This window comes from Calliopsis andreniformis, chromosome 5, assembly GCF_051401765.1.
Source record: "Calliopsis andreniformis isolate RMS-2024a chromosome 5, iyCalAndr_principal, whole genome shotgun sequence".
NCBI lineage: Eukaryota > Metazoa > Arthropoda > Insecta > Hymenoptera > Andrenidae > Calliopsis > Calliopsis andreniformis.
The window spans coordinates 7,277,283-7,298,598 of NC_135066.1; the positions used below are offsets into that span (position 1 = coordinate 7,277,283).

Genomic DNA, 21,316 nt, shown 5'->3' on the forward strand with positions numbered 1-21,316 from the left:
CGCCACGGCGAAACAAATTTATAAACTCCATGTGTTATGTCATCCACTGATGTTTCTCAAATATTCTGCGATTTTATTCTTGGTTCAATGTCGATTCATTGTTGCAATTTTGTAACGAATTTAAGTGCCGTCTGATGCATCCATATGGATGAGAAACGATTTCTCTGGCGCAACATCGAGCGAAGATTGGACCAGATCGATGTCCGCCAAGAAACAGCGAAACGTCTTAGACCGGTCGAAAGGGTGTGTCGCTTTTCATCGTCGAATCGACGTCGGCTTCCTCTCTTAGTGTGCCCGTGTGTGAACGTGTCACGTGTCTCGTGTATCTTGTAGTGTTGTGCAGTGTTCTGTGTGACCGTATGAGTGTGTGTCCGTACTTGTATTTCTATGTGAACGACAGGCCAGCTCTTCGTTGATCACGAAAATCCCAACATTCGAGAATGCGTGAATTGAAAATAGAATTTAAAAAACGGTAACCTAGCGCGTAACAGTTCGTTTTTTCTACTTTTCATCGACGTTTGTTTACGTGTACGTGTGTACAAGTGTGGATGCTTGTCATTCAGTGTTCGCGTATCGATAGTGTGTGTCGTGGCGAGTGAACAGGTGTGTACTGTTGTCCGTGTGTAGTGTCGGTGTACCTAATTGCACTTATTCGACAAAACGAAACGTAAAAGTGAACGCAAGATGGCGGCCGGACGGCCCTGGAACGTGTGTACACGAAGGTAATATACTTTTCGAAATTTAGCTTTAAAGTCACCCAACTCGGTTTTCTCCCTATCCTCTGTTCACCGTCTCCCGACCCTCGAACTAAACTTCCTGTTTACTGCTACGGTATTACATTCGTCGTTCCTTCTGTTTGCGAGTCGTAAAAACGTAACGTCAAAACTTAGGCACAATTTGGAACTGTTTAGACCATTTCTACGCGATCCTACCCCGCTGGAGTTCGCGTGTCTCCCGTTTCGAAGATTGCAGTTGGCCGTTTAATAATTAACATTTAGGTCAAACCTCAAATTGGAAAACGCTGATTGATTTTGAATTTGCTCGAGTACACGATCAACGAAATCTTGAAAGCATCGGTTGAAAGAATAGTAAAAAGAAATCTATCTTACGCCCAAGTTCCTCGCCAATGGTTGACACTTTATCGCGCTCGAAACGAAACACACAAACAGTTAGCTTTCAATAAGGGAACCGAGCGAGCGACCATCTCTGTTGCAACGTGAAAACGATAGAAACGCTTCCGGAAATGTTTCATCGACGGACGGCCATCCAATTTCCTCTCGCGACCGAGACACGCGAACATTCCCCTACACCAACCGTATCAAACGTGACGATACACTGTGAGGTAGCTGACATTGAGCCGTTTCAGGGCCAATCGGGCCAAATCTTCCAGTTTTTTGGAGGGGAAAGGGAGGGGGGGACTCGACACACCTGAAAATACTTTCGTCCCTCGATATCGCGAGACCGATGAACAGTCAGAGAGAAAATAGCAAAGAATGAACGTTTAATTTTGGCGAGCGTGACTTTGCAGGAGGTGCGTTTAAAAAAATACATATCTTTTCCTTTAACTCGTTTTGATACAACACAGCAACATGCCAGCGTGAAAATGTTCTGTTTTCGAAGGGGATAGAAAAAACAGGAATCTTTGGGCCCGACTTTCCGAACGTGCCCGCCATCTTGGTCCCATCTGACCACCGGTGTGGATAAACGTAATATCGCGATCTCGCTTCTCCTCATACTCGTTTCTTCACTTTTTTTTTTTTTGTTTCTTTGTTCGCTTGTTGGCTTTCAATTCGCTCTCTCTCTTACTTGTCAGTTTGTCTCCACACACCGTAATTACAATAGTATCTTGTTTTCCTCTTTATATCCGTAATCTTATACATATACACTAGCTGGTTACAATAATTTGTGAAAAATATACATCAAAATTTTGTTACTTTTTACATCACAGATATTTTAATATAATATATCTTCTTTTAATTCTTAAAGATTTCTTTTCCTCCCCGTTTTTTCGACCAATCCGTCTCTCGCCGGATCGTTTTTAGCGTATCGCCCGCGACGTAGAGGGAGACGGCCGGAAATCTGCCGATGGGAAGCAGCTTCGCTCCGACGTATTCTCGAGAGAACGAATTTTCAAATATCCTCGCGGTGGAAGTCGCGCTCCTCGAAGACGATTTCACGACAGTGGATATAACCAGGTATCCTTTAATTTCGTACGAATGCGATTTCACGTTCCGATCCCGCCGTCTCCCCCCTCTAGAGAAAAAAAAGAAAAGAAAAATCGATACTTCTTCTACAGTCGCGTTCGCAACGATATCTGCCCTAGCCTACGCGTCCTCTTCATTCCACCTAATATTCCGTGCGAAACGTCTACGTTGCCTTCGAATAAAAGAACAAATTTTGACCTCGCGAATTTTTCCTAGAACAAGCTACGACAGCCAATGAACAGTGTCTCCAATCGCCGATAATGTTTAGAATCACAGAACGTTATCCAATTGTTTTGTTCCTTTCTTTTACAATAAATATTCGCCGCAAAAATAGAGAATTGTCTCTCTAGAAAACGCGTTTCCACGTATCCTCTACTCGTCTCCCGCAATTAACGGAAGGAAAAAGAAAAAGTTCGAAACCGCTCGAGCCAGGAACGCAACATGCCGATCTCGTGATTCGAAATCGCTGCGGCAGACACGTTGACGCGACTGTGTCGTTGGGAAATTATTACACGGCAGCCTCGTTAATTACGCCGTTAGCGCCGATCGTCCCAATTGTCGCGACCCGATCGTCTCATTCGAGGCGGAGCTGGAATGAGATTCGTGGCTCACACGCACTTCGTTTGTGCAGGAGTCGAGGCTGTCACCGTCGAAGCCTAACGAACATACTCAAGGGATCGATCCTCCGAAATACGTTTTGATTATCGTCGCGTTACGCGAGAACTCCACGAGGCAGAGGGGTGATTGTGCGTGGGATCCGACGAATCGAAGGTGAGAATATTTTTCAAAGTAACGCACCGCTGTTGCCCCTTGATCAACCCGAAATCTCAATACTCTCCTACGTATGAACACACGAGGCTCGCCGATACACGTTTTTTGTTTGGTCGTAACATTTTTGAAGAATTAACAACAAGGACGCGCCGCAGCTGTCGCTCGGGTTGCGTGAAGGCCTCCTTGCGGATGGCTGGCGCGAACCGGATGGGTCGACGGTGACGGGGACCGACTCCTGGGTCAGAGAACGCGATACGAACGTCGCGACGTATACCTTCGTAACCGTAATTGAATTAACGACAATTATAGTGTACGCACGTTTTATAATCATCCGCACGATAAATATTCATTTTTCACATCTAACGATAAATCTTTCGTGAAGGGTATATCGGGCATTTCTTGTTATCTCGGGCGTATCGGTGAAACTGGATTTCACACGGGGTAGGAAGGTGATTAGGGGCTCGATTACAAGGGGTGCGAGTAAAGTTGGACAGGAACGAAGGGTGAAGGAAGGCTGGAGAAGGAGGAGAAGGGTGGGGGGCGGTGATTGGAACGAGTGTAAAGGAATATCCTTCCTTTCTTTTTGGTGTGGTGCCTATTGAACGTTTAGAAAAAGGTATATTCTTGTTTCGAGGTATCGAGTAGTTAAGATCACACCGAACGATTTACACTTTGACGCGAAGCGGGTAGTCGGTTGGTGAGTGATTAGAAAGGGGTGATATAGTGGACACTGGGTAGAAGGAAGGTTTAAATTTACGTTTACACACAATCATGATTAGTGCTTGCTTTTCGCTTGTGTTCTCTGCTGTTCAGCATCATATTATTTTTTTTTTTTTTTGCTTTAACCCTAAGGAGATCTTAACGTTTACACTCAATAACTTGCTTTGTTTTTTTCCGACGCGCTTCTCTGCGTGGGTGCGTCTCACACCCTTTTCTTCCCTTTAGAGTTACCTCTTAAAATTCACGGTTTTTTTGCTTTAAGTTTAGGGATAAATTTTAAGTTTAGTTCCAAAAAACACCGAGAAAGTAGCCTTGCTTACACAATTTACGTTTTTTTCGTAAGGTATAATTTTTTTTGCGTTAATAAGGAATTTTTGCATTTTTTTTAAACACCGAACATACATGCCTTATACTTTATGTACAGCCTAGTCTTTCAGTCGTTATTTTACTTAAAGAGAGTCATGAGATGAGTGCGTGGATTATCCTTTCATTTCCTTTGTCCTTGTCCTTTAACGACCAACTTTACTGTAAATCCTCCTCTCGGCACTCGAGAAAGACGGAAAATCGTGGCCCACGGAACCACGCGCCGAACCTCGCAGGTTTCCTTCCGCGCGATTCGTCCTCTACGCGTGTCCGACTAACGAACGAATTATCCTGCTCCGAATCCGCCTTTGTCGATTTCGTCTTGGTCCAACGGCCTGCCTAGCTACTACAACTAGCGAAACGACGAAATCGCCACTTCTTTTCTCAACGTGTTCATCTAGTCAAGGATCTCCTGCCGAACGGAATTCTAATCGAAAATACGAGAAGATACCTCGATAGTCGCGCGCACGACGCTCACGAATAACCTGAGACAAAAATTAGCCAAAATAGGAGGGACTGGCGTTCTTCGTGGTTCTCTCGTTCCTATTCAACGATATGATAAATCCTTGCAAAATCAGGGAACCCCCCTAAAACTCGCTAACGTCGTCATTGTCGAGACAATCGACAAAAGCTTTTAAAAATTCGTTAAATCCCTGATACGAAAACGACGAGTAGACTTTGTAGTGTATTTGCTCAATTGAAATTTCTAAACTTCCCAGAAAACGATGGCGACTGGTCTTGAACTCGACAGGATCTCGTCTAATTTCACTATGTTTTCTCTGTTGTCTGTTCATCGTCAAGAGGAAAACGTACACGATCGATATAGGGGGTCGTGAGTCGTAGAAAAGTCGGAAAGAAAGGTAAGTTTCGGCTCTGTTTTGCGTTCGAACTATCCACCCATGGCGGAAATAATAAGATTCGGTTTAAAACGGATCCTGGAGATCGAGTGTACGTTTTCTTCACGAAGAAACACTACGAATGCCGCCGTTGTCGGTGTCTCTGTTTCTCTACGCAGTAGAAAATTTGCGTTCGTATCAAAATGTGGGCGTTGCCGCGCGTAAGAAAATATTCAGCACTTCGGTAAAAGACAACCGAGTCGAGAGCAAGCGCGCGCCTACACAATAATCCATTCCCTCGAAATACTCTTGTAAGCCTACATGTCTGTTGTTTCTTCCTCCCTATCATTCATATGGAATCGAGTGGCTCTCATCGACGAGAAGACGCAATTGAAACGAAGGATTTTCGTAACTTTCCAGGATTTTGGCAAATTTTCCTTCCACTTCCGAAACCGATGGTACACGTTTTTGAAGACATTACTTGATTGTTCAAATTTAGACGCGTCCTCCCATCGACGAGCATACTCCCCTACCGTTTTCCAGAACACCTTCCATCTTCCGTCCTTCCTTCCTTCCTCCCGTCCTTTATTACTCCAGCGTGCGACCCGTTTCGGAGTTGTAGGACGCGTTTTTTATCGAACGCCAGCCTCGAAATAACCGAGATTTAGAGAAATATTGTCGCACATTATGAAAAAACGTCACCTATACGCGCGCCAACAAAAGTCTTGGCTCGTTTCTCGTTTCGCATACGTTCGTAATGACCAAAAATATATGTATATATATAATATATCATCCCTTATATAATTATGTTGCTCCTTACGAGTTAAGTAATGTTAGTAGTAGGTAATAAGTTTGCATTTAGGTAGTTTTACATCGATAAGAGGAAAAAATACGTTGCTGCGTCGGCAATTTGTTCTCATGTTGTGTGTCCTCTAGCGACTGGAAAAAGTCTGGTAGCGGCCAACGTTTCCGCGCGCGTAGTCGGCCGGGCAACCCTCTCGCTGGATTTCATCGCGCGCTCCTACCCAACGTCTATTTTCTTACATTTCTTTTTTTCCTTCTCCTCTACGCGGACTATTTACGTGCTGCTCGATTTACATGTTCCCCGTTTCTTTTTTGTATTTTCGTCCGGATATCACCTAAGCCGCCCGTGCACGTGTACGCCGGGGCGCTTCTGTCTATCCAAGGGTGTCAAAGGTGTCCATGTACGTGTGTATTGTGTGAGACTGTGTATAGAAGTTACGGTGTACCTATCCTGTGTATACGTGTACGTGAACGAGTGTTTGTACAGTGACGTCGTATCGTGTCCTGTATCCGTTCCTCTTGCGTTTTTCCGAATCGAAATACCGCCATAGCCGAAAGGGTTCCTTCCGGTGCGACCTACCGTCAGCTGGACGGAGAATCGGCTGCCGGATATGTTCAACTGATGGAATAGTAGTGGGTTCACGGGTGGTTGGTCGGTTGGGTAGCGCTTACGCGTTCTCATTACACGTCTCTTCGTTCCCCGTTTTGTTTCCTATTTCGAACTTGCCTCGCGACGTTCAAGGGGCTTCCGGAATGGAAAGGGCAGGGTCAGGCTACTGGGGCTACTATCGTTTCGTGCCACATTTCGCGTTTTTCGATCGTCCCTTTTGCTCGACACCCACGAAAGGAGGTGCTCGCTTCTGACGCCCCACTCCTCGAAACGGTCGCGTTTTGCTGTCTTAGTTGACGCAACATCTTGTGCTCGGTACTTCCGGCTCTTTATTCTCGGCGAACGCCGACCGTCGAGAGACGCCGAATTATCATCTGTGTGTCCACGTGGAAAAGGGGCTGGGAATGTGACGAGCGTGCGAACTTTGAAGGAGAAGGCGTAAGGGGGGGGAAGAGAATAAGAGAAAAGGTGTATCGAGGGAAAGAGGTCGAGCGAGAATCTCCTTTTGTGGCGTGGAAGGGCGACGCGGTGCGTGATATGCCGTGTAGCACTTGGGCGGCAATGGGCTTATCGTACACGGACCGTTCGCCGTATATTCGTTACTCTATACTTTACTGATACCAACGATACCGACTTTTCTCTACTGCTCAACGGAGTCTTCCATACTGATCACGGGGCCGCGTTGCTCTGCCGATTGTTGACTGTTGGTCTGCTCACCGGACCTGTTGTTCCCACTGTTGTAGCCCCGCTGTAGTTGCACAACCAGCCCGCCAACCGCAGCGAACTCCTTTTGCTGCTGTTGCTGCTGCTGCTGCTGCTGCGGCTGCTGTTGCTGCTGCTGCTGAGTCTTCTGGCTCGAATGATCTACTATAAGCTTACTATCACAGGCACTTTTTTTGTCAGTTGATACGGCGTAGAGTAAGTCCGGGTAGTTATTCAGCGGCTGCTGCTGTTGCGGCTGCTGAATGGTCAGAGTCTTTCTATCGCGATCATCCTGTCCACCGTTATGCACCTCGCGTTCCCTACTGCTACGATCGATTCTCGACTCGCGCGCACTGTCCTCGTCCCTGCTTCCGGTTCTCGAGATCGAGAGAGGCGTCGGCGGAGAGGTGAGCCTGTCACTGCCGTCGTCCGCGCGGCCCCGCTCCGACGGTGACGGGCTGAGGTCGACGGTGGGCACGCGTTCCGGTCTCTCAGGGACAGGCCTTCCCGCGGCCGATGGTCCCCTGTAGCTCTCGTCCTCGCTGCTGTCCTGAGTCAGCCGCGGCACCGGCGTCCGCCTCGAGTTCCTGCACAACTGGTCGATCAACGCTTTGCTCCTCATCGTCTCCGGAAGCTGTTGCTGCGAGGAGGACTGTTGCTGGCTCCTCGCCTCCGAAATCGCCCTCTGGTCCCTTGGTATTCCTGTCTCGAGGCTCGACCTGATCAAATTGTCCAGGAAACTGCCGTTCGCTCCCGAACCGTCGTACAGGCTCTCGGTCACCTCTCGCGACGCCTTCGTCATCGGCGTGTTGCGAGAGCTCGATGTACTGGCTGACTCGGTGGTCGTCGCTGCCGCGCCGATCCCGTCCCTGTCCCGCTGCTGATGTTGCTGCTGCACCATGGCCGCGTTCCTTTGCTGTTCCTGCAGCCCACGCATCCTGCTGGTCGCGAAGTACTGCTCCGGCAGGAGCGTGGGGACGTTCGGCGCCCCCGCCATGAACGGCGAAGGCATGAATGGCGTTGGGTTCCAGAAGTTGAACGGCGCGAATGGCAAGTGGGGCATGCCCTCCATGAACGGCGGCATCTTGATTCCGTTGGGGCCTGGTATACCGCTTGGCGGGGTGAATGGTTTCTGTGGTTTCAGGGTCGGCTTCTTATCCGTCGCGCCGGGTCGCATGTTCACGGCAGCCACTGCCGCGGCTGTCGCCGCAGTCTCCTTCGTCTTGTCGTCCGACTGTTTCTGGTCCCTGGAACAATTCATCGAAAGATCAATAGAGAAAACGATAGATATGCAGAATGTTGAATAACAGGGGTGCTAGAAATTTTATGAGGCGATTCTACATGTCAGAATATGACTCAACTTTTCTTTGTTATTTTTCAGGACAACCGAAAAGCAAATACGATTAGCAATTTCTTAATATAGCATTCGAAGTAGTATAAACTGACTTCAGAAACGTGTCCTTGACAATAAACTTATCAGAGAACCCTCCACATCAACCTACAGGTTACCCTGTAGTATCTCGATGAAGTATAAAGCAACATACCTCTTCCTTGGCCTCATGAGGTGCCGTTCCTTAACTTTGTACTCGAGGGTGGAGTGTGGTACTCCGTAATAGCTGCCTGCGCGATGCACACTCATCTCGCCCCGCTGAACCGCGCGCACAGCCTCGACCAGACTGTCCCTGTCATAGTTCCTGTATTTACCACGTTTCGGTCTTGTTCCCTTACCACCGGTGGCTGGTTTCGCTTTGTTCGCGTCCTGGGCCTGCGGCTTCGGTTGCGACTGCGACTGCTGCGTCGTCGGCTGAGGCGGCGTGTATCGGCCCCTCTTGAACGGACTCGGGTCCGTGGCCATGGTCTGCTGCGACTGGACCATCCCAGTTGCTTGGCAACCGGACATACCTGCCGTGGCGACTGTCTGACCCTCTTGAAATTTCACGCTGATACTCTTCGCTATGACGTCCCGGAAGTTGACGGCCACCGTCTTTCCTACCAGCGAGTTGGTCGGGCTGCTGGTACCGGAGAACGCTGGGCTGGCTCGTTCCAGGAGGCCTGGACTCGACGCCGTAGCTGCGGCTGCCGCCGCGGCAGCGAAGCCCTGCGCGAAAGCGGCGGAAGTTGGTTCACCGTTCTTGCTGGAGCAACCCGGCGTGCTCGCGGGCTTGTAGGACGGAATCTTCAGAATCGCTCTGCCCTGGGCGCTGTCACTCGCTTCCTCCTCGATGTTCGGATTGAAGTCGTCGTTGGTGATCGGACCCCGTTGTTGTTGCGTCTGTGTCTGCGACTGGCCCTGCGCCTGCGGATGCATCGAGTGGGACTGCTGGTGATGGAGCTGCTGATGGTGTGGCTGCGACTGGTCCCCGTTTACACTTTTGTTTAGCCTCTTATCCTCGCTCATCAGCCTTCTCATCACCTCTGGAATGCGATAATCTTGCGTCTCCATGCCTGTGAATTCAACAAACGTGTGTTTCATACAGAAGATAAAACGATACATCGCGCTCTTGCGAGAAAACTGTTGCAAGTGAAGAACATAAAACTGTTACGCAAAGAGGAGTACAAAATCTCGGACGAATACTTGAAATCTTGCCGTATCAGAATATACTCCACGCAGATGACTTTAAACTAAAAATTGTTGACTTGTGACAATTTCTTCGGCAAGGTATGATACACCGATTTGTTTGGAAAGCTAGTTTCCAAGGTGCGTTACGAAAGATGCAGGCTATGCCGCAATGGTACCGGTACTCTTTTCGTCAGAAAACACGATTTCGTCGCTTCTTTGCACCTACGGACATTTGTCTTAATCCCAGATTAGCTTCTGAGAACTGTTTAAGCTGCTTAAGCGAAGTTCCGTTCAGAAGGTGGAAAAAGTGTCACCGACCCGTCGACTGGGGCCTGGCTTCTATCGATTTCCGAAGACCTACCAGCTCGTAATACACTTTTCGACTTTCGTCTCGGCCTTTGGCGTAGACTAGTTGCCCAGTCAGCGAATGAAACGATCTACCATCTATCGGAACTAACCCAAATCCTACGCTCCGACAAACGCAGACGTTTTCGATCGTATCGTCACGGTAACAAGCTCGCTTCAAACCAAACAAGAATTACTGCATGCTCCTCTAAGTCAAGACCAAATCGTTCTAACAGTGATTCAATCGATTTGGTATTAATGGGTGACTAGTTTCCTTTCCTTATGACTCGTAGTTTGCTATTTAAATCAAAAGATTTACCTTTGAACGGCGCAGCCGCTGCAAGCATCTTCTGTATATACGGACCGATATTTGCGTTCTCGAGTCCTGGCCACTCGGTTCCAGTTTCCTGTCCCCGTTGAAGCAGAGTTCTCAGAGAATCTCCACCGCTGCCTTCGAGGGCGGAAAACCTGACGAGATCCTCGAAGGACAACAGTGGCTTCAGCAGCGCTTTCTCGACTTCTTTTTCCTCTTCGGCTCCGGACAGTTCCTTGTCGTCCACCTGTTAAGAAGATTTCTTTCTAGCGTTTTCTGCACACCCTGACCAGGGGAACAAATTTAAGTACGTATTATTGGCAAAAGTCCCCTCTCGAGGAAAGTCGTCCTCTGCTGAGATCATCATCGTAAAACTCGACATTTTTCTCGACAACGTTTTGCCGTTGAGATTTCATCGAGAGGCGTTCTACTTGTGTTTTTGTATGCGTGTGTCTGTGTTGTAACGGTGTCGAGTTGTCCATGTAAGTACTTCTCTTCGTTAAATGCAGAATGACCAAGCGTCATGCAGGAATTGCCAGAAAGAACTGTTCGCAAATAAGCGTTACGTACCAAAAAATAAAAATAAAACGAAAACGAAAACCGTCTCGCACTGAAGTTACTCGCGGCAGGATTTTCTCTTTTCTATTGTTACTCTATTCTCCCGTGTGAAAAGAAAGAGAAAGGCAAGATCGAAAATTGAGAACCAGCTCGAAAGTGTTTCGCTCCCTAATAAGTAAAAAGAGCCCGACGCTACACACCAACACTTACCTCGCAAAAATCATTCAAGATACATGCATTCAAACCAAAAGATCTACCAAAAACTAAACTATCTGCGAATCTCCTAACAACGCCAGGCAGAACATCGTTAAACAGAAAGTTAACGATCGAGTTACTGACCGAAACTTAATTTCCCAAAATTGTACCATCGATCATGCATCGCTTGAAACTCGAGACTGACAGAAAGTATCTCGGAACACGCTTTCGGATAAATTATCAAAATGATCTCGCTCGAGAAGCCACGTCACCTGCGAGCATGCCTTACCGGAAAACAACCTTCGTAAAAATTCCACGAACATATACGTCAAAGTAGCAATACTTTGGTGAACGTTTGAACGTAAGATCCTTGCCATCGAAAAATCGGCAACCAATACTGAAGCACGATCGTCTATACAATCACATCGAGGATGCAGAGTGTCGAGGTACAAAAAAGCGCATTTGTGACAACGAACTCGGGGGTTGTTGGCCCGGCGAAAACAGAAGATCGCGTCCAAGAAGAACTTTCCTCTCGGCTCGAACCGATCGTCCCGAGAACTTACCTCGAGTCTTGCAACCTCGCCAAGACCAAGTGGCCGTGTGTTAAACTACAAATAGTGAGACAAAAGAGTTAAACAGCCCATGCAATAACATTCGACACTACTGAGCATCACGGCGACCGTCCAGGAATCGCGTGAACCGATATTCCTTCGCATATGTTCAGGTCGGTTTTATCGTCTATTTAATCGTTGTCGTTTTCGATTCTGGAGATGGCTAATGAAGGGACCGTACCTTTTCGACATTTCGAGCAATCGGTCCACGCGAGTACCACGATCACCGTGGCAGAGGTATGTTTTGGGGAAGCTCCATTCGTTCTTCCTAACCAAAACCACACTTAGATACAAATGGGCGGTATTTAATCGCGAATCAATTATGGAGATACATCTCTCTCTCTCTCTTTCTCTCTCTCTCTCTCTTTCTCTCTTCGTACTATCGTTCTGTCATCCCCCCTTCCTTCTCGTCATACTCATTGAGCTGTTTCGTCTCTCGTTGTCCTTGGATGCGTCATCTTGTGCTCAAGATAAATCGCGTCCAAAGGCACCTCCTCAATCGAGCGTAATCTTTCTTCGTAACGTCCGATAATTTATAAATAATGACGGTGGAACACGTACCAAACCTGAAAGGAACTTTACGATTGCATTTAATCAAATGTACGCGATCCGACGGAAGATATCTAAAGACGAAGGAAAAGAGGCGGAAACTAGTTCAGAACGCGGGAAATAAAAAAACGATCGGGCAAAGTAGCATGGGATGGGATAGAGAATAACCCCGAGCTTGCGAACGATTCCTTCTACCGTCACTGAGGCGATTATCGGACATTCTAAGTGAAAAACTTTGAAAAGTATGGTGATCAAGAACGAAACTCGTGCCACCGGTGTCAGAAGAAGCGTGCTTTCGAAACGACGCTCTACGCTTGTCCCAGCGTTCCTCGCACGACGCTACGCCTCCCATACTTTCTTCACCGTTTCTTTATCTATTTTCAACCCTCGACTGTTTGCCAATTCTCAATTCTCTCTAGAACGTACGCACAACGTATCCTCAAATTACACGGGATACACTGCGACGTATGACCGATCAAGATATTATCGTAACGCCAGCTGTACAGGTGTACATCGGTATCATCTCACGCTTGTTTTCTATATCGTCTTTCTCGCAACCTCTCTCCCTCTTTTTCCCGTTCTCACGCTCTCTTTCTTTTTCTCTTGTTCTGTCCCCAAAACCTACCTCATCCACTTGCGGGGGCGGAGTGGTCGCGGAGGCGTTTTGGGTCGTATTTGGTGGTGTTGTAGTTGTAGTAGTAGTGGTGGTGGTGGTGGTGGTGATGGTGGTGGTGGTGGTGGCTGGGGCGCCGGGCTCGTGAGGGTGTGAGTGGGTGCTACTCAGGGACGCATCCCTTTCGCGCTCCATCGCAAGCTTGTAGACCTTGTTGCGTAGGGTGCTACGCGGTATTCCGTAGATCACGGCCGCCCTTCGCGTGCCGAGCTTGCCGCTCTGGATATCCCTGAGGGCGGCCTGCAGTTCCTCCTCGGTGTAGGCCCTCCGGCCACCCCCGGCACCCACCACGGGGACACCACCGACGCCTGCCGCAGCTGCTGCCGCCGCTACAGCCGCCACCGGACCGGTCATACGCGGTTTCGCGCGGTAACACGAACTAGAACATTCCATGTCGTTTACTGCATTATTTCTTCGTCTCTTCTTCCTGTTGGAGAAATCTCGTATTCTTTAAAAGTAACGACTTGCCACGGTGTCCCTCCACCTCTCGATTTACTCTTTAACCCTTTGACTGTGGTACTTCGAGCAAGGGCTGCCTTACACTATCTGTGTACACGTGACGGTATGTTAGCCTCTGTTCAATTCGTTCCAGAGTATTTTAAATGGTGACCATCTGCTAGTATTCACACTCTGCCGGCAGACGGATACCATCTATAATGCATTGGGGAATGTTTCACGGAGGCTAGCCCGCTACTGGCTAGATGGATAGTGTAAAGCAGTTCTAGTCAAGGTGTTTGGCTACAGGTGAAGGAAAATTTCAAGAACGATTCTAGATGTGAAATCAGATGAAAATAAGGGATTAGAAAATTGTGCTGAAACCTTCATTCATTAACTATAAGTGTTTAAAAATGTATAATTTATCATAGTGTATTGTTAAATCTTGATTTTCTGTAATCTGTAATCTATTCTTGACTTTCCCGTATCTGGAAACACTACAATTTTTTCCAACATGTAGCCGAACCCTTGTATACCGCATCCTCATGAAAGAACTGTCATAGATAAAAGCTTCTCAATTTTCATTGAACTACATAGTGTGTCTTCCAATACACAGATTTACCATCACTTTCAAATTTCAATAAGACAAATCTCTGCTTCTCCAGAATTTTGTATTTCCAACTTCTCACAATTTTCTCATTAGAATGCGGTTTGTACTTTGTATACTCAATGTGTGAAACTTTTACAATTCTATCGCTTCTCTGTTTACTGAACATGGATGTCTGTAGGCGATCAATGCACAGTCTTTGTTGATTCCCGAAATGCCTATAGGAGTCAGTAACAATCAAAGGGTTAAGGTATTATACACAGCTCGATGCACCGACGAAATTGCGCTAGAGGTTGTATCCAGGATCTATAGAAGCAAACTAATCAATATCTCTGCATAGAGCAGTATTGTCCACGCAAAACCGTTATCGTAACAAAGTTAGGGTAACCAGCACTTTTCGTACCGCAGGCTCACGTGCATAGGGTGGTTGGTTCATTGGTTAACTTGCACCACGGTTTGTACGCAACGGCCACGTGGCCGCCGCGATACGCGCACGTGTTGTGCACGAGAAGCGAATCGATCCAACAGCGTTTCGTTAACACTTTGATCTTCGGTATACAAGTGTATTAGAACGAATTCGAGGTACGAAATTAGACAGGTAACGACGGGGGAACTTACTGCGAATCGTTACGCAATTAAAGCATTCTCAGAGTTTGATTTACGGGCCAAACCTGGTTAAAATCTATTCGCATTGCGCAGAGTCTTGCGATTATGCAGTATGCATCGCCTACTCGGCGATTTCATAGAAATTTCTTCAACATTTTAAATAAAAATTCGAATTCCTAGAGACGAGAATTAACCGATGGAAACGAGTAACGCAAACGCGTCAAACTGTAAGGCCGTTGCAATTTGACTCATTGTTTGTCGATAAGATTAACAGTAAGAATTCATCGTGCAAAGCTCCTCCCCCTTCTCGTTTGTGGCTCATGGAAACCGTGGCCCCCCTTGATGAGTTCATCGACCTGTTCTTTGTCGGGCAGCAGTGTAAGCTGATAAAAGTGCATTTCGACCATTCTACCCCCACCTACACCTCGCAACGTTGCCTGTTAATCGTTGGTCGATTTCTTATTCTTTGTTTTGCCTATCTAGTACCTGTTGGTAAAGTATTTTGTTTAACCAGTTTATATACCTTTCAATCAACAATTCCGAGTACATTAACTACTTTAATCTCTAAATCATTCGACACTGTTTTGTTACTCATTCATGCTATATAAGCAGAACCGTAGCGCGCTGATATCGTGGCTTTAGAGCACAGATTAAGATAAAACTGATAGCAAGGTGGTAAAAACAAGGAATGACAGATAAAGACTCGCGAGCGATCTTGAATCATCCCAACGCGCTCTGCACCTCCATTTCCCCGATTTGATGAGAAAATTGTTCTCCAATGTTACAGACGCGATTCTCGTTCGGTTGATCGCTCGTGCTTCTAATTTCGACTTCGCTGGTGCGGTTTCGACGGCGGGCTATCTTATCGTTAATTACGATGGCGCGCATGCGTCGACGCGATCCGAGACTCTTGTCCCATCTTCTTTTCTCTAGCGTTTCTCGTCGCCTCTCGATCCTTCTTGCGCCGCGGCATACGTACGACACGCGCGAGGTACTTTGTGCCTTCGATGTGTCAGGGAGGTGCAGATTACGGTAGACTAATAATAGACGACGATAAAAATTTGACGCGCAAAATGTTCGACGGGGAAAACAGCGAAAACACGAGGGCAACGTACGGACACGCTTCGCGACTTTGACTCCTCGCGTTATTCGTCTTTTCTCTCTCTCTCTCTCTCTCTCTCTCCGTCTCCCCTCTCTTTGCTTCCCTCGATCATCGTACTTATTTTTCGCGAATCGATACACGAGTACATTGCCTTACGCCTTGCTTAGGATTTACGATGCCCTCTGGCTCTGCAAACCGTCCAACCCACTAACAAGAGGCTTTCGAAAACTGTCTACCACTAGTCTAAAACGCTTGGATTTTAGTCTCAATTAGGATCTTCCGATTTCTCTTCCGTTCATCTTCGATTAACTTTCACGGCCGATTCGGGACACAAAGTTTCACCTCGTAATTTTCGAATTACCCTTTGGAACGGACGCGATGCTAAACCCGATACCCACAGTCGGCCGTTTCGTATGAAATGCCGCAGTCTCTTTCGGCAAACGGATAAACGTTAGTGGGGGCACGATAATTCCACCGACGCGCAAATTCTATTGAAGAGATTAATGCGCGGATAACACGCGCGCGCTTCAACGCGAACGTTTCGCAGCGAGCTAACGACAGAAGCGAAAAATATTACAGACTTCCGAGGGAATTTTCGTAACGAGTAGCACGAGTCGCAAACAATGGGAACGAACCGCGGAAAAATTTGCGAATAAGCAGACACCGAACGGAAAACTTTTTAATTACCAGCCCATTCGGGTGCATCATAGATCCGAACGAGCCGCACGACCTATTCAATAATATAACTTTCGCATAATAGAAAAGTATCCAGCGCGTACACGCGAAGTTCAATCATTAAAGCGATAGCGACGCCGACGGTGAAGAGTACAATCACCCTCGGCCTGTCACCGTGTTGTCCACTAAATTGTCGTTTAACTCGAATCTGTTCCCCCATCCGACGGGACACACGGCGCGGAATGCGATCAACACTTTCCTTTGCTCGCGCGGAATGCAAATATCTATATCAGAGGTAGCTTCGCCTCGCTACGAGGTGTAAAATGAGTCGCGCGATAACAGTGACACGAATCGACGCGCTTCTCGGTCCGGTTGCCAACTATCACCAGACGAATTTTAACAGGTCTCGTCGAGTCGCATTTTAGCCGATGCAGCGACATCGAGCAAACACTAGATTACTTTTCGCCGGTGCATCGTTTACAGAAGCTACTTCTATTTAATCCACTCCATTGTATCGAAGACAGAAGTTACTTACTTGTACATGCTCTTAGGGTCGATACCTGCCGGCATCCTTAGAGGTATTTTCTGTTGCTCCAATAGAGATATGTTGTTGTCCTAGGACAGAAAAGGAAACGATAGAATTAGGATTGTACTGTTCTAGTCGATCGGCGAAGTACATTTATTCCATTTCTTTTGGAAAGGTATTGAAGCATGAGCACGGAGAAGTGACAAACGTCGACTGTTATGATTCCTAAAGCAAACTCTATCTACCCACGCCAGAAGGCACGCGTACCTGAGAATTTTTGGGTTTGGCCGAAAGATCGAGCGGTTGGTCGACTGGTGTTGCGCTGTCCTGATGAGCCTGCACCCCAACGAGAGGCGCCTCCCTTGGTGGTAGGACCCATTGAGGCAGTAAGGTGGGATAGGTGCCGCTGAGCGCCGCGGCGACTACGGACGCCGCCATCGGGTCCACCTGGACCGACATCGGTGACTCGGCCGATCGCGAGCTGCTGCTGCTGTCGCTCTGCGGACTCTGCAGAACGCGACATCAGGGAACGTTATACGTTCGTTCGGCTCGTATTGGTCGACGAAATAGACAGAAAGGAACTGATTACCACCGGCGTGGGAGGGCAAAAATGATCATGGAAAAGGGAACGTTCTCGGAGTTACGAAGGACAGATCGAATCACCTCGATCAAATTCGTTTTCCACAAGATGTTTTCATGAAACTTTTATCGGGTCGTCAAAGCGATCAAAGCAAGGGACGGAGGAATGAAGGTGAGAAGTGCTTTGCGCGCGCGATAATCAAAAATTGAGGGCTGTCGTGCTCCTCGCTGGCGAGGGCTGCGCCGAAACCACGCTGTTGCTTCTTCACGGTAATTACGCGAGGAGGGAGCGATACGCGAAGTAAAGTTAAAAAACTTTCACAAAGTACTGGTAAGAAGGTGCACTTACAAGGGGTGACTGATCATCGTGTGATAGCTTGCCATCGAGACAAAAGTAACACTTGTCCAACGGCTTCCAGTCTTCCGGCGGTGGGCTGGTGCGTCGGCCTCCGATAACAAACGACGCCACCGTAGTCCTAGCAGCTGCGTCAACCTCCCGACACGGCAGCCCTGACCTGGTCCCATCCGCATCCGACCCCGGTGTCGTCAATATCGTCGGGCCGCCTCCAGAACTCGGCACTTCTTGCAACTCCTCCTCTTTCTTCACTCTCAGCAAGCCCTGTGTCACCGGTGTCTGCTCCAACGCAACTTCCTGCAATACAATTTTTTCTTGGAGATTTGATGCTTTCATGGCTTGCCATCGTGCGGTTCTCATTACTGAGACTTTCGAGTAGCTGTGTCCTATTGGAAGAAACCTCCAATTAAAAAACTGGATTGTAAGTACGAGTAAGTACAATTTTGTCTCTCACGATTACACTTCGAGACTGGCTGTGATCCTCTCCAAAGACAGGATACCTGATCATTTTAAGAGTCAGAACCATACTCTTATATAGTAGCTCACTACAGGGACCGTCGACCCTTGATGATACTAGATAGAATGCTTGCAAGATTGAAACATTTCTTCCAAAAGGATACAGCTTATACCTGGAAGCCTTAATAACGGGAATACGTTGTCTTCTAATCAACGGTTATCTTTCGCTGAACGCTACTAGATGAATATGTTAAGAAAGTATACGAACCTTGGTCCCTTCCGTGTCGGTGGAGTTGGCAATAGGATAATCGCGAGTTGCTCGATCCTTCTCCCTCCTGAGAGGGCTGACGGACCTGTCGGCATCCTGATCGAGCTTGAGCCGTTTCTCCGCATCGTTCTGCCCTCTGCCCTCCTCCTCTTCCTCGTTTTCTTCGTCGTCCTCTCTGTCGTCCGTGGCATCTCCGTCGTTCTGTCGGCGTTTGCGTCGTCGCCTCGTACTCGGAATCGTGGTCGTTCCTGTGGTCATGGTAGCCGTTGGGCTCGCGATCGTCGCGATGCTCGTCGTTATCGTGCCGGTTGCGGTACTGCTGCTGGTAGTGGGCAAGCTCGTTCCTGTTGTCGCCGTCGTCGCCGTCGTCACCGTTGTCGCTGTCGACGCGTCCGTCGCGTTCGTCGGCGACTCCTCTCGAGCGACACCGTTCGTGAACTCGTCCTCGGCGACCTCGACCTTTACCTCGTCTGGCCTGAGACGACGCGGCTCGTCTTGCTGCTGCTGTTGCTGCTGATAGTGACGCTGGTGATCTTGAACCGAAGGCTGCAGGTGGTTTTGCAGGGGATGCCTTTGCAGGCTGTCCTGCTTGACCAGGCCCGCCGTCGTCGCCGTTGTTGCCGCTGTGGTCGTCGTCACTGCCGCTGATACGGTTGTCGTTGTCGTCGTATTCGTCGTGGGCAACGAGGAGGACGCGGGATGAAGCGTGCGCGCTCCAATGTGTTCCAAGTTCCCGGACACCGGATCGCAAGACGACGAAAACGTCGGGTATAGCCGGTGGTGTGGCTGTGCCGTCAATGAGTCGCTGCTGCGAGTACCGCTGTACAGGGTGTCCTGATATTGCTTCCATCTCCTACGGCCCATCAACTCCTCCGCTACCCGTTCCAGACCTGCGACACCACCGCAACTACATCAAACAATGATGAGCGCAGCAAGCGCGAAACCCTTGACCACTTTTCAACTAACTATATTTCGATATTATTTAAAACTGCCTTATCAATGCGAGCTTAGGCTTACGATTAGAGTGCAATTTAAGTTGGTGCAACTACTACTGGAAGCAAGCGAGTTTTAACTCAAAACATACTATTATTAGTCATTCACATACAATGACTCATGAAAATGTTCTTGAAAGATTATTACTTCGCATTTACATATTATGAAAATATTTTACTTTCTGTATTAATTTAAAAAAAAAAAAAAGTGGAGTAAAGGATAACCCTTATATTTAATTTTGTGGACGATTCTTGAAAGGTGTCAATTTTAGTCTTTAACTTTTTGTGTAGTTTACATGTTTCTATGCATGTTAGTACATTCTATATATGTTGTTTTAATCGTCAGATCGCGTAGACTGAAGTTGATGTTGCAAAGGAACAAGAATGTAGCGGTGTTCGAATATGGTAGCGTAAGGGTTAACATGTATACAAGAAACAAGGTAGATAAAAGAAAGAAACACATTATAGTAGTTTCTATAAATTAAAAATGCATTCTCACTTGAGTAAGTAATTTACAAATCAAATGAGTCAACTTAGAGTCAAACTAAAGTATTAGCGTTTTATAAATGCCTTTATTTATAGATATTACATGTTAGTATATTTAAAAAAAAAAATAGATACGTCGGTTATTATCTGCAATATCTTTGGATTTAGAAACTATTGCAAACTTCATGATTCTCTCAACAATATCTAATCAAGTCCTTGCTGGTCGTTTGAAATAAATAATTCAAAGTTTCTTTTAATTTTTATAATTATTGCTATCCTTCGTATTAAAAGAAATAAATGAAATCTTCAGAACTTTAATATTTCTTCGAATATCGATAGGAAACATGAAGAGAATATAAACACTTGAAATTATGCAAAAATCAACTTTTTTATCTCCTCAAATCCCTAATGTTACAAATGCACGTAATTGAATCTATATGTAGCTGCTGATAATATATCTATTCGATAACATCTTAACCAATACATAGTATTATTTCCCAGATTTTTTATTTTGATAAAAATTGTAGATATTCCTGCGTTGTACAATAACTCAGGTAAAAATGCATTTGCCTTGAAACAGTAATGTCCATTTATTAGAAACCATAGAACATAAGTAGGTACACGAAAATTTGAAATCACACGCTTCTGGTTCAAATACTTGTATCTAAAGATCTACAATGGCTGAGAAAGGTACGAATTTTCAAACGGTCTCCGTTACTCTCTTTGAAGTTTCAAGCCTCTTCCTTGTTCGTTGAAGCAAGACAAATGCGGCTTGTTGCGGTAGCATAAATGTACTCTTGGCGCACCATTTTGGGTTCATGGAAAAGCAAGTTTCTCGCGTGCATACAGAGATCCGTTAACCACGATAACCCTTGTAACGTACGGCGATGTTGGAATCACCAAAATCGCATGCTCGAGAAACCCACCGGACGTGGTGGTTTTTTGAAGGACACGCCAGTAACACGCACGTCCTAGTATCTGGCAGAATTTCGCAACGAAGAAAATTGCAGCACGCTAAATTACCGGCGCATTACGAACACATTTAGTAATCTCTCTTCCCCTTTTTTCCTTTATGTATCGCTATATCGCATCGGCTGCCCCCTTGACGTAACGAACTTTCAAATTTTCATAGAAATCGTGTTCCACGAACGTTCTAAAAAGCCGAATCGCTAGATGCAGACCTCGTTGCGCTTGTCACACTGGCTGCCGATAGATGCGGCGATAACAGAATTTTTTCGCTTCCTTATCCAAAGGCCGAATAGCTGAATGTTATCATAGCGACGCGTGACGTATCTAATTGCCAACAGCGTATCGACAAAAGATCCGCCAGTGTCAAGATTTATATGGCCTCGCGAATATTGAACCGTTTCGCTCCAATTTTTTTTTTTCTCTACCATTTACACTGCGTTTCATAT

At 46.9% G+C, this 21,316-nt stretch overlaps 1 protein-coding gene across 4 annotated transcripts in view; it reads right to left on the bottom strand.

Annotated features, from left to right (window-relative positions):
* Nucleotides 1–6,740: 6,740 nt before the first annotated feature.
* Eip93f (Ecdysone-induced protein 93F) overlaps nt 6,741–21,316 on the bottom strand; it is a 29,954-nt gene continuing 15,378 nt past the window's right edge. Inside the window, exons 2-9 of one of the 4 annotated variants that reach the window (XM_076379180.1) lie at nt 18,424–19,313; nt 17,694–17,996; nt 17,033–17,272; nt 16,775–16,854; nt 12,767–13,193; nt 10,235–10,475; nt 8,555–9,455; nt 6,741–8,257 (exon numbers count right to left, since the gene is read on the bottom strand). In XM_076379180.1, coding sequence (XP_076235295.1) covers nt 6,949–8,257; nt 8,555–9,455; nt 10,235–10,475; nt 12,767–13,193; nt 16,775–16,854; nt 17,033–17,272; nt 17,694–17,996; nt 18,424–19,313 — 4,391 coding nt within the window. In that variant the 3' untranslated portion in view covers nt 6,741–6,948. Of the gene's footprint in view, nt 8,258–8,554; nt 9,456–10,234; nt 10,476–12,766; nt 13,242–16,774; nt 16,855–17,032; nt 17,273–17,693; nt 17,997–18,423; nt 19,314–21,316 lie in introns of all 4 variants that reach the window. The other 3 variants (XM_076379181.1, XM_076379179.1, XM_076379182.1) reach the window with 3 other exon arrangements.